The following is a 13,077-nucleotide window of genomic DNA, read 5'->3' on the forward strand; positions in this document are numbered from 1 at the left end:
AATACTGGGCACATCCCTAGTATACACATTGAAATTCACTCTACTGAGGATTCAAGCGTTAGCATTCGTCTTTAGCATGCTGCCAGACAGATTGATTTTTTTGAATTTTGCAGTCCAGCTCTTCACATGAGCTGGACAGTGAAAGGAAACAGCCTCTTGCACAGCTTTCACTCATCCTGTCTGGACAGAGCGGTGATTATCCACCGAAAAAAGGGGCCATCAGAGTAAAGCTTTTTCTCCCGGAGAAGAAGGGAAAAAAACATCCGTCGGCTATGACATGAAAAATGTAATCTGAGTTTTAAATTTTTATATTTTCAGCCTTAAGCTCACATCTGCAGCAGTTCAGAGATTTTGCTTAAAAACTCCTGGACAGTAAAACCTGCAACCTTTCATGTGACGACGTCTCTGAACCGGCTGACGAGACACGACTGGGTTACATCATTTCTCTAGACTGATCTTTTCATTCTCACTTCAGGCTAGTATGATGAAAGTTACCTGTTGCTAAGACTTTTAAAAAAAGAGAGAGAGAGAAAAGAGGAGAATATTATGCAAAGGAGGGATTTTGAAAAGAAAACGGGCATGGATGTTTCCTCGGAGGTTTCCAGCAGTGACACTGTGAGGAAATGTAATAGGTAGCTGTCAAATGGCATCTACTTCACCTCTCCTCAGAGCTTGAGAGAAAGACAGAGAGAAACATCAAGGAAGACAGTGTGAAGCCTCTTTCACACATCAAACGTGTCAGATTGATCGACACTGGTTTCCTCTGTTCAAACCTTTAGCTTCTATTTCACATTTCAGCTCTCAAAAAGCATGACCTGTTGTAGGAAAATGGTTGAATGAATGAATCTTGATGTCTAGCAGCTGTTTGGTCTCTGATTGTGATTCGTTTCTAGATGAATAAAACATAAAAAGCTTTAATTGTGTGACCAGTTTTTAAACTTGTAACTATCCTGCTTGCTTTCTGTGAATCAAATTCATCAGTGCGGAGTTTCGTTAGAGTGTTTTTGTCCACACACACACACAGAAAACTTGCATGTTCAGAGTTTTTGCAGTCAGGAAATAGCTGAAAGTTAGAGTCAGACAGAGACGTTTGCAACTTGGACTCAAGTCGCAAACACAGTGACTCGAGACTCGACTCAGACTTGACATTTGGAACTCGTGAACGTCTTTATTTTATTTATTTTTTTTGCCACATTAACATTAAGGTTACGTCCGACGAGCTGAATGTCATCCTCTCCCTTATTGTCATCTGGTGCGTGTAGCCACAGATGACAATAAGCTGCAGCAGCAACAACAACACCTGCAGCTGCTGTGCCATCTGTCATAACCTCTGGCGATAATAACTTCACACAAGGCCCAAACAAAAGAATCTCTGAATGCAGGCTTTCATTGTATGCTTCTTTTCATATCACAACATTGTGACAGCCTGTTTAAAGAGATCATATACCAAACAACTAGTCCATGCTGATACTGTAGGCTAGGAGATAAAGGAGTGATGATAATACGGTACATGCTATGAATTCCTTACGTATAGCTATGCAGTGTTCTGACGCTCATTACAACCGTAAGAGACTTGACTTGGACTTGTAGAAAATGACTTGTGCGTAGAGGTGAGTCACAATATTTCAGGGTGTTTCTGTGATATCGATATTCTTGACAATATGACAAAATACTCCTGGTGGGATTTTTGGTTCTCCTCGTACTCAGCCGGTTGCTTCTGCTTGAGGCGGTGAAGTAAGTTTGCTGTATTGCCTCCTTTTGTTGTGACAGTCCTCTTGTACTTCTAACATATTACTGTGATTTGTTGTACATCTGATGTTTTGTAGCCAAAAACACTTCCGCACGACTGAAGTCGCTCCCCTCCATGGAGCCCTTAGCTGGGCTCTTTCCCCTTAAGCCATGTTTGTTGTTGCTGTGCATAACAGTATGACGTCATCACGTCAACAAGTCAGAATATCGCCATCATCACAATATGATTTCTTTTTAATCTATCATATTAAAAATTATACCGATGTTATCATGAGCGATACGATATGGCACACCTCTACTCCTGAGCATTTGGAAGGAAAACTCTATAACAGAGTTTTATTTTTTTTAGCTTTGGTCAGAAGTTCTATTGGTTGTGATTCTAATTGCCTGAATAATTGCTGAGATCTGACAACAAGGCTTCATTATTACAACTCAACAAGTTCAAAGGAGGAAGAAACGAGTAGAATTAGACGATCAGACAGGTTGTAAACAAACCAACAGCTTCTCCAGATGAATTTAACCACTTTATTTGGAGGTAAAATTTAAAGTAAGAGCGCCTGAAATGTTTGTAATAATATCTGTTTTTGTACAGGACAACTGTCTGTGCACAACTATGGAACATACGTACATATGGTCAGTCTGCAAACCGCGATGAATAACTCTTTGTTTGACTATAATGTTATTATTGACAACAGAGAGGATTGTTAAGACTTGTTTCAAAGATAGCAAAAGTTTATCATGACCATAATTATTTAGTGCAGAACTGCAACAAAAGATTCTTTTCATTATTATCATTTAATCTGCAGGGTTTTTTTTGATTCATTGATTCTTTTGATCAATAACTTGTAAGAAAATAGTGAATAATGCCCATCGTAGTTCCTAAAAGCTCAAGGTGATGTCACTAAATAGTTTTGTCCTACCGACAATCCAAAATACAGAAAAGCATTTCATTTCCTGGTAATTGACCAATAAATTAATCGACTGTTTCAGCTCAAATTTAGAAAAATGTCATTAAAAATCAAACCGATCAGCGAGCTTCATGCGAATATCTCATCTGATTAGTCATGAATCAAGAGCTTCATTACAATATATCTTACAAAATGATTCATAGTAGATAGTTTGTAGTTTGGATGACAATATAATAACTTTCACATGTTAATTTACAGTAAATCTCCTTGAATGCAGCACCGATTTTACTATAATTGAAGGTTTATAATCATGAAAACATTTTGAATAAATCTGTCTCACAAGAAGATCAGAGGCACAAATGTGTCTAGAAGAATCTGTATCACATGTACTGTCAGTGAGGTGGAAACTGTTTAATTAATGAAGCAGTAGAAACTGATTCTCACACACACACACGCACACACACACACACACACACACATGCACACACACACACACACACACACACACACACACACACACACACATTCAGCAGTGGGTAGAGCATTCTTTGCACACCACTGGGCCATCGACTGCTCTCTGAGTATTAGTTCAACATCTCTGAGCTAATTCTCTGCATGTTCTGTGTGTGTGTGTGTGTGTGTGTGAGAGAGAGAGAGAGAGAGAGAGAGAGAGAGAGCTTAAGCAGACACAGTTCATTGCAACAGTCTGTTGATCAGACGCACTTCAGTGGAAAGTAAAGCAAGTGAGGAATTTAAGGATGTGTGTGTGTGTGTGTGTGTGTGTGTGTGTTTGTGTGTGTTTGCGTGTGTGTGAGAGAGACAGATAGAAAGCAACAGACTAAATCTTGAGGCCAAGATCGTGATTTTCTGAGGAAAATATCGAGGGAATCCAAACAAGTGTTTACTGGGTTGTACTGAGAATGAATGAACACATAGCTGTACGGTACATATTTAGTCCTAAAAGAAAATCAATCAATCGATTTTAACCTATCTGTAATTATCTTTAAGACAAAGAAAGCAGGAGTTTTCACCCCAAACCTCCTAAAAAAACATTCAGCTCCTTCCCTGAATCAATTTTACTAAACAGTAGTGAAGTGTGAAGCCTCCTGACAAACCAGGACTATGAGGAACTGCAACTGAAACCCTGCACACTGAGATTTGAAAGAACAAAACAAGCAGCAGCTGCAGAATGATTCAGCCAATATCTACTTTTATTAAGGATCCAAAAAAAAGAGCAATAAAACTCCAATAGCTCTAACATATTCAATCCATCACTGCCTTCACAACCCAACTAACACAGCCAAAGACAGAAAAGTACATTAACCGCAGGACATCTACTACTATAAGACATGCTGACATGTTTTCATCACACCGCAGTCATTAAAATTCATCCTCTTGGTACCATGGATATCTGGATACCAAATGTCAAAGCAATGCGTCTCATAGTTGTTAGGATATTTCACTAAAAGCCAAACATGTCAGCCTCATGGTGGCACAAGGAAACATCAGAGCAGCATCGACTTCAGTAGGATTTCAGGATATCTGCACCAAATTCCACTTCAATCCTTCTCATAGCTGTTGAGATATTTCAGTCCGGTGCAAATGTTGCTGGTGTGGCTATAAACTTAAATTAAATGCTATTTAGCCCTGACGAGACAACACAGAGTGGTAGATTACAGAGACAGTGTTAAATCTCATAACCATAAACCAAATTATTTACTAGAATAAGACCTAAGTGTTTGACATGCTCCCTGAACTGGTGTAGACTGGTTTCTGGTACTGTGTGATGGCATTTTAAGTGAGAGACACTGATTTCTTTACTTGCTAATGTTCCTCATAACATGTATGAGTGTTTAAATTAAGGCGTCTGCATGTGTCATGACTGTATTGTCTTTGTTGTGATCTTATATGTAAGAGATCTTAATCTTTATGACACTTCCTGAGTGCGTACAGTGAAGCTTAACTGTCAGACCACAACAAAATTCAGTATTTTAACTGGAGGGGGGGAAGCTGACATGACTGTGCAAGCAGCGGATATGTGTGAGAGCATGTTACTGTACAGCTGGAGGACAAACCAGCGGAACAACATAAAGCTGCGCCGAGCTTTACCCGAATCTGACTCCTCTTTTTGACCTTTATCCAGTTTCTTCTGCAGCGTAGTGATGTGCAAACCATTTGTTGTCTTTTATTTCTTACACTCTGAGTTATTATCTTCACACTATGTCAACAAGCAAGAGCCGAAGAGGGGAAAGCAATAATTCCTCCTCTGTGATAATGACTTTATCTGAGAGTCTATTATGCAACACAAGATTATACACCTTCACTCCTCACACCTGCTCACACACACACACACACACACACACACACACCAACATCTTCAAAAAGAAAAAACAGATGAATGAAAATCTGACCTCTTGAAGACAAAAATCACAAGTTTAGATCCATAAAGTGACACCTGCTGACACTCCGACTAAAAGCTGTTTGCATAAACAGTTCAGATAATAAAACTCACTCAGTTCATAACAAAAATTTACCCTTTGAAATGAGAAATTCACCATTAGATGTGCAATTATAGTCACTTCTATGGACTGTAGTCTGTGTGAGAAAGATTGAGTAATTTCCATAATTCTCATATACAGTTTGCACGTTAATTGCGTTCATAAAGCAACAATAAATCTGCAATCATAACCTTTAAATCACATCACAAGCAATGTTGCACACATGTAACATGAAGTCGCACAAATCTGAAATAAAATCTGGCGCAATATTACTGTCACATGAGTTGTAGCCTTGACCTCACTGTACTTTGTTGTGTTTTTGTATATCGATAATCTGCTTGTAATAATCTTCCAATATACCGAGCCATGAGCAAACACGCGCATGTTTGACCATAGTTTTCCCATCCAGTCCACCCACATGAACTGGATCATAGGTCCACACACACACAACAGATTTCTCTCCGAACAGCTGAATGAACATTGTAATTGAAACTGTATGTTTACCTCATCCTGCTGCGCCTCTTTCGGTTTCTTCTTAGTCGGATCTTTGGAAGCTGTCATTGTGCTGGAGCCTGAGTCTTTCTTCCAGCGACGCTCCCGGTAATAACATCCAAACCTGTGTCGGCGAGTCAATTTAGCAGCAGCGGCAAAGCTGGCTGCAACCGTGACAGCAAGGACTTCTGGGTAAGGCTTTCAAAGTAAAGGATGAATGTTTACTCTCTTTCTGCTAGCATAAGGATAATCCTGGAGCTGTACTGTGTTATCTTTTGATTTAAGTTGTTCTCATTGCAGCTTCAAAAATAGCATTCATCCATTTTCTTTACCTCTTATCCTCTAGAGGGTCGAGCTGGAGCCAATCTCAGCTGACATTGATCGAGAGGCGGGGTACACATTGAACAGGTCACAAGTCAATCACAGAGCTAACATTTAATATGGGACAGACAACCAGTCACACTCACATTCACACCTAAAAAGCAATTAAGAGTCTCCAATTAACATAACCTGCATGTTTTTGGTCTGTGGGAGGAAGCCATAGAGAAAATAGCTTCAAATACAGCAGAAAACAGACAATAGAATAATATGGATCTTTAGTGAAATGTATATTTTGTTTTGCCAGTGTACAGACGACCAGTTGGAAATGTGTTTTTAATAATAGTAACAGTCATATTTTAGATTCACTGCATAAAAATTAAGATTCAAGTGTAATAGGATATGTTGGAGGCTTTTATTTTTTTAGTAAGGCAAACTTCCGGTTTGGGCAGTCTTGTGTTGACGTGCTTTTTACTATTTTGGTCAGCGCTATCTGTCCATCTATCTATAAGGAAGCTGCGCTGTCCATGGTGCTGAAAATCCAATCTATCTATCTGTCTCTGCATCTGTAGCGCTGTCCGTGGTGCTGAAGAGCAAATGTGACAACAGCGGTTATCACAGAAGTGAAAACCCGATTTCTCTGACTGTGTCACTCCCTCAATCACTCACTCACTATAAAAAAACATAAAAAACAAACACTACTATAGATGAAGCTATAGTAAGCCGTAAATTGACATACCGGACACACATTTTTGCTTGATAGTGGTGTTTAACTGTAATGTGCAAACCAAATCAAAGTATAAGTAAAAAACAGTCAGTATGCATTCTGAGCAGCTGCTGTTGTACATTATTTTCCACCAATACAACACACAAACTCAAAATGAAAACTAATTGTAGATGAACACCTCAGGAAAGGTCGCAGTTTGATTAATTAAATGATTAGCTAGTCTGACAGTGTGAGCACAATTTCCTGATTTCTTGTATGGACACTTAAAATTAGTATATACGGTATAATATGTGTAATGAAGTGGTGAAATTGTGGTACTGTCTATGCCATGGACAGCCCAGCAGACATACAGATAGATGAACTGATAGCTTAAGTAGTCCTATCTGGATGGGAAAAATGTATTGACCCAACTTTAACCCTTTCATACTATTCATATTCCAACCCTTCACACTACACCTTCATAATTAGTCTCTATGCTTTATTTCTGAAGTAAATTTTTCATTCATAAATATCTTATTAATCATTACTAAACAGGTGATTAATCCTTCATGAAGCTCTCAGAGAGTTGAGAGTGTATTCTTCAGGTCTGTTTATGGTGAAAAACATTCACAATTACACTATATTATGGTCTGATGTTGCCTAAAACAAGAGAACATAACAGCCATCATGATTTCAGTCAATGCTGTTGAATGTGAAGAATGCAGAAATAGTTCTGAATGCTAATTTCTGAATTTTTGAGTGAATATGGGTCAAAGTGAACCCTCAACACTCTCTACTGTATATGTATCAGTTGCATAAAAATGAAAAAAAAGGTTGAAATATTTTCATTTTTGTATATTCTGGGTCACTTTAGGAATAGTCATAAAATTTCAGGCTAAAAGAAAGGTGTTCAGGGTGTTGCTACTGCTCTCAAATGTTTAAAAAAACAGTATGTAAGAGTCAACTTTAATATAAAAGCCTCTGGTCCATGTCTTTGCCTTTGGCACTATCTGTAGTTTTGAAAATCCAAACAGTGAGCGTCTGCAGTGCTGTCCATGGTGCTGAAACTCTACAGCTACTGTGATTGAGGAAATTTAAAACCATAAAACAAAAAAACTGCTGCAAACCCTGAAAACAGCAAACAAAACACACCCCTACCGCAGGGAATAAGACTACCACAAAGCATAGTCTAACAAATACACAGTCACATTATGGAGTACTCAATTAATTAAAGCTGTGACAAGAAATGAAAGCAATTTAAAACTTGAAATCAGTCATTAGTCTAGTCATTCATTAAACTAAAAAAACATGTTTGTGGTTTAATTAGCAGACAAGTGATGCTTTATTTGCCTTAACGCGACTGAAAATCACTGAATCATGTGTCTCTAACACCAAATTTTAAACTTTACCTACATATTTATGGTACTTTTTATCTCTGATATCATAAAACAACAACACACTGATTGTTTTCTTTTGCCCTCCAGCAAAAACAGATTCGTATTTGCATTGTAATATTCCCATAGAGACTTACAGTGTGTCTGTGTCTTGCATTTTGTGGTATTTTTACCTCTGATGATGTCACTCTACTATTCCTACAGTATCACTTCAGGGACTAAGAGCTCTTCTGTGATATCTTGTATTAGAATATCCCTTGGAAATAAATTATGGGATTATAGCCCTGCGTGTCATCGGAGAATGAACCGGACCGAGGCTCCATCATGAAATCCCTTCAGAGGAGAATGAAGCGAGACAATCGAGCAGATCAGTAACCCGCTGGCCTTTCCTGCTGCCAAGTGACTGGATGCAAACTGATAGGTGTCACAGAGAAAGCCCTGAAGACACAAACCCCACTAACACACACTCACACACACACACACACATTGTGTCAACTATCCCATCTAAAAATAATGAAGATAACAGGAGGGAGGGAAACGGGGGGGAAAAAAACACAAATGAAGATGGAGGAGTAGATGGCAAAAGACAAACCAGCCTGCGGATATTTGTCTCCTCGTGTGTGTCTTCTTGCTTTTCTACACTTCTGGGGACCGAATTCTCTCACAAGAACTAAAAAAAATATTCTAAAATGAGGAAGTTGATTGGTTCTTGCTCCCATAAGAGATTAGTAATGGAGTTTTAGAGACTGGAATCAGCTTTACAATCAGGATCTGACAGGTTTATCTTTATGATAAGGTTAAGCACACAGTGCAGAGGCTAAAAAGCCAAGTGACAAAGCAGTTTTATCCCTCCAGCAGGTAGCACAGTGATTGATTAGCCTGTCACAAGAAATTTCTGTTTGATTTCCTCTCTGATTTACCAGCTTAACCCCTTTTTTATTGGAAATGTCTGATGTTATTATGTATGTCAGCTACATAGGCAGGCTGTGGCAGACGTGTGTAAAGAGGTGATAAGTGTCAGTGTTTTTCAAGTTACAGGGAGATAGATTCATAAATAATGTTAGAATTAGGAGTAATTTAAAACTAAGTCTGAGATATTATCCCAGAAAACATTTGGTAAGAAGAAGAAAAGTAAGAAACAGCTGCGATCTCCAATCAAATCCTCAACTTTTTTGTAAAAATCTTAATTGGAAATTGAAAGTTTTGGCTTTTATTTACAGTCCAAATTTGCATTTGGTGTCTTATCTTCAACTGAAATCAATTCACATAATAAATAGGCATCTCAAAGGGTAGAAATCTAATAGAATAGGTCTGTTGAAATTCTAGGCACAATGTTTCCTTGGTCAAGAGGTAAAAAAAACAGTGGTGCAAGGCAAGATGTTAATGTAAAAACACAGTGATTTAAGCAGCCTGAATTACAGACCCTGCATCACTGCATCCTCGCTCAAAATCATACAGCATCCACAGAAAATTGGTCTGGTTGTATCTTATTTATTTTCACATGGTATAAAGCATCAAAACTGGAGAAACACAATCATGCAACAGTTTCATATTTGCAGGATTTTGTGGGAACAAATTTCAGGTTTTTCAAACAGCCTAAAACTTTTTAAATTGAGAATTAAGATCTACGGTTCAGCTTCAAGGGGTTAAGTAACGACTGTGATGAATGAAAATCATCAGACGTGCAGTAACTCGAGTTCGAGCGTGTGTGTGCTTGATGGAAACTGAATGAGCGGCGTTCGCGCTCCGATGAAACCCGGAGGAAAGGCAAGAGGTCAACAAGCATGGAGCGAGGGAGGAAAATGATCAAAAATTCAGCGGAAAGCAGAAGGAGGCAGGGGGGGAAGCAATAACGAGCGAGAGTGGAGGGAGGGGTTGAAGATGATGGAGGAAGGGAAGAGAAGGGTAAAGAAGAAGAGAGAAGAGGCAGGAACAGAGGGAAAAGATCCTCAAAGCTTGGGTTTGACTCTCTTCCCTTCACCATTAAATATTTAACAGACGGAATCAGAGACCAAATGGAGATGATCTCTCTCTCTCTCTCTCTCTCTCTCTCTGACCTCTGCTGCTGTTTGAGAAGTTCACTAATGTCTCCAAGGCAGAAAACATCCCTACAGTCTCTCCAGACCACAAGCTACTACACTCTGTGTGTTTGTATTCACTTGCTTGTATACATTTGTGCAAAAGCCTTCATGCCTACCAATGTTAATATGGAGACTGCAGAAACAAATGATGTGTTTTATTGCCATTGTGAGTCAATTTATTGGATAACAAAATAACTAAATGAACAAATTTATTGTCATGTTTATCCCCCATTATTGTGATTATCTCTACTCTCCGGTTTGGGTTCGATTTTATGATTTTTTGTGTCTTTTCTTGTAAAATATTAAAGAACAGGTTCACAATTTTTCAAATGTGTCTTAAAAACAACAGTCAGGTGTCCATATGAGCAGTGAAAGAGGTTTTCCTCGCTGTAATCATTCCTCCTGTTCATACTGGATATTAAAAGATCCTTCAAATGTGTTTTCAATGTAAGTGATGGAGGCCAAAATCCACCGTGTGTCCACACAGTGTTTCCTCAGACAGTGTTTCCCTGTTGAGCTGAGGTGGAAGTATAGTAACAAAAAGAGGAACTTTGGCACTAAAAAGACTGTAACGTTGAAAGATATCTACTTGATTTGACTCATTTGGACGCTGAAGCTTCATATTAGCTTCAGATAAACTTTTAAATACATTTTTGCACAGAAGGAGGACTGTGGATTCTGTCTCCCATCACTTACATTGTAAGTGCATTAAGAAGGGATCTTTTAATGGTCAGTATGAACAGACTATTGTTTAAGACAGACTTGAAAATTTGTAAACCCATCCTCTATGTAGTTTTGAGCTTCTCTGCCTCCTCTCAGACTGGAATCAACACCAAAAAAAGGCTATTTTTAGTTTTTACAAAGCAGACAAAAATTACAGTGATTTCAACCAGCAGTCTGTGACAGTCAGGCAGCAAGCAGGCAACACTTTGTTTTAATGACTCCTCCTCCTCCTCCTCCTCCTCCTCTTCTCTGATCCTTGAACCCTTCAGGGTTTCACTGCTGCTGTAAATCAGGGACTGATTTACACCTGGGACGCCAGGTGAATGTAATTAACCTGCTGCCAGGATGGAAACCTGCAGGGCTCCAAGTTGGGAACCGCTGAGGATCGGTCAAAGAGAGTTTCTAAGCAGGTTAATTGACCCTGAAGGATCTAAGGTGAAGTCCTGATAAGAGCAAGCTGGAGTTTTCAAATACTTCACTTCACTGCCTCTGCTCCTGTTTCTTCTAGACTGAGACTCATCCTCACAAAATGAAAGAAATTTACTGCTGCTTCCATGAGATTTCAGGTCAAAAAAATGGGTTAGTGCAGGCAGATGGATATATATTTTTTTAAACTATTTGAATTAAGCCCTACTCAAGGTCAAGCTTTCTTAAGCATTAGCAGAGTTGTCAGCAACTAATCTTCACATTTATTAGTCTGAGTCAGCCTGCGAGTTGCAATGCTGAGTCACAGATATCAGGAATTTCTAACAGCGACAATTTCTCCCACATAACGAAAAGAACTAAAGAAAGAAGTGTCATTAAATTACTGGCAGTTACATCTAAATATAATCCCATATTAACACAAATACAATATATTAGGTTGTAAGGAATTGAAAGGATTTATACACAGTTTGCTTGTTGCTGGTCTCACTTGTTCACATTTGGCTTTTTAAATGATGCAACTACAATCTTGGAATAATATGTGGACTCTCCTGAGATGAAATAACTTGAGGTTTTCCTGCCAACATCACCTGAATGCAGCATAAAACCAAGCTGTTGCTCTCTATTAACATTTTTCAAACTTTGTTTTCTGTATATGTGATATTGTTTGGCTTCCATGTTAAAGTCTAGGTGTTATTCTGCATCCATAGCATTGAAAAAAAAACAGCTGTTCAAAGGATTTGTTGGGAAACGGAGATGGTTTCAAACAGTCAAATAGAAATCAGCTCAACCCAGGAGCTGCATAAAAATGTTACAGTAGTTCAGTTTTTATGCAAGTTGCCTTTAAGAACCAACATGTTTTATTAAAGCTGAAAATCTTGAAAATATCTGCTCAACATTTGACACCAATAGATAAATCTAGTCACCACCTCCTCCCCTCCACACACAAAGAAAACTTTAATCGACTTTCTGATGTTTAAAACAGATTATTTCAAATAACTTAAGTCTTTCCAGCTTTTTAAAACATTAAACAGTGTATGCAAGTATCTCCTTAGAGACACCCAAATGCCTTTTTACCATCAACTTTCCTAAAAAGAAAAGCCAATGATACGCACAACCTGTTGCGTATCATTTATATCTTTCATCCATCTCCCCAGAATCTCCTCACACTCATATAGGTCATAAAGAACCAACCTGTAAATAATCATAACTAAAGAAATTGTGCTACCGGGTCTGTTCTGTAACACTGTTTTTGCAGCTTTACATCTCCTGAAAGCCTTTATTTATAGAAATGCAAAATTACAAACGCACAAAAAGACAATAAGCTGTGAGTGGGAGTGTAGCACTGCTGGCAGATGAAAGCCATGCACCTGCAAAACATATTAGTCATCCCTTTGATGACACACATGGATACAGTATTTTAATCTACAAACAGGGATTTCATAAGGTTTCCGGGATGCGAGGGTGCATAAATGACAGAGTAAGCTTTCAAGATCAAGAATAAATAACCCAAAAAATTGTTGTTTTTCCATGACATCTGTGAAAAGATTACATGACTAAAGCTTTTATGAGTAAGAGTTACACAAACTGGGGTGTCGGTTGAATCAAGGCCATGAACACAGGCAGCTTTGTCATGTACAACTAGTGATTTCTTTGTGATAGTTTGTATGTTTCTTAAAATGCTTTTGTAGCATTTAAAAACACAAATCTGCTGCAGGAATAAAGTCTGTTACTCTTCACCTTCATCTTTAACATCAACATTATCATCACTATTATCTTCTCCTC

At 38.4% G+C, this 13,077-nt stretch overlaps 1 protein-coding gene across 2 annotated transcripts in view; it reads right to left on the minus strand.

Moving 5' to 3' along the window:
- Positions 1 to 13,077, minus strand: part of LOC137177431 (inactive dipeptidyl peptidase 10-like) — a 95,135-nt gene that overhangs the window by 62,301 nt on the left and 19,757 nt on the right. The window contains exon 1 of one of the 2 annotated variants that reach the window (XM_067583761.1): positions 5,660 to 5,846. The exons of the other annotated variant lie outside the window; for it this stretch is intronic. Coding sequence (XP_067439862.1) covers positions 5,660 to 5,716 — 57 coding nt within the window. The 5' untranslated portion in view covers positions 5,717 to 5,846. Of the gene's footprint in view, positions 1 to 5,659; positions 5,847 to 13,077 lie in introns of those variants that run through there. 2 annotated transcript variants of the gene reach the window in all.

Source organism: Thunnus thynnus, chromosome 24 (genome assembly GCF_963924715.1).
Source record: "Thunnus thynnus chromosome 24, fThuThy2.1, whole genome shotgun sequence".
Taxonomy (NCBI): Eukaryota; Metazoa; Chordata; class Actinopteri; order Scombriformes; family Scombridae; genus Thunnus; species Thunnus thynnus.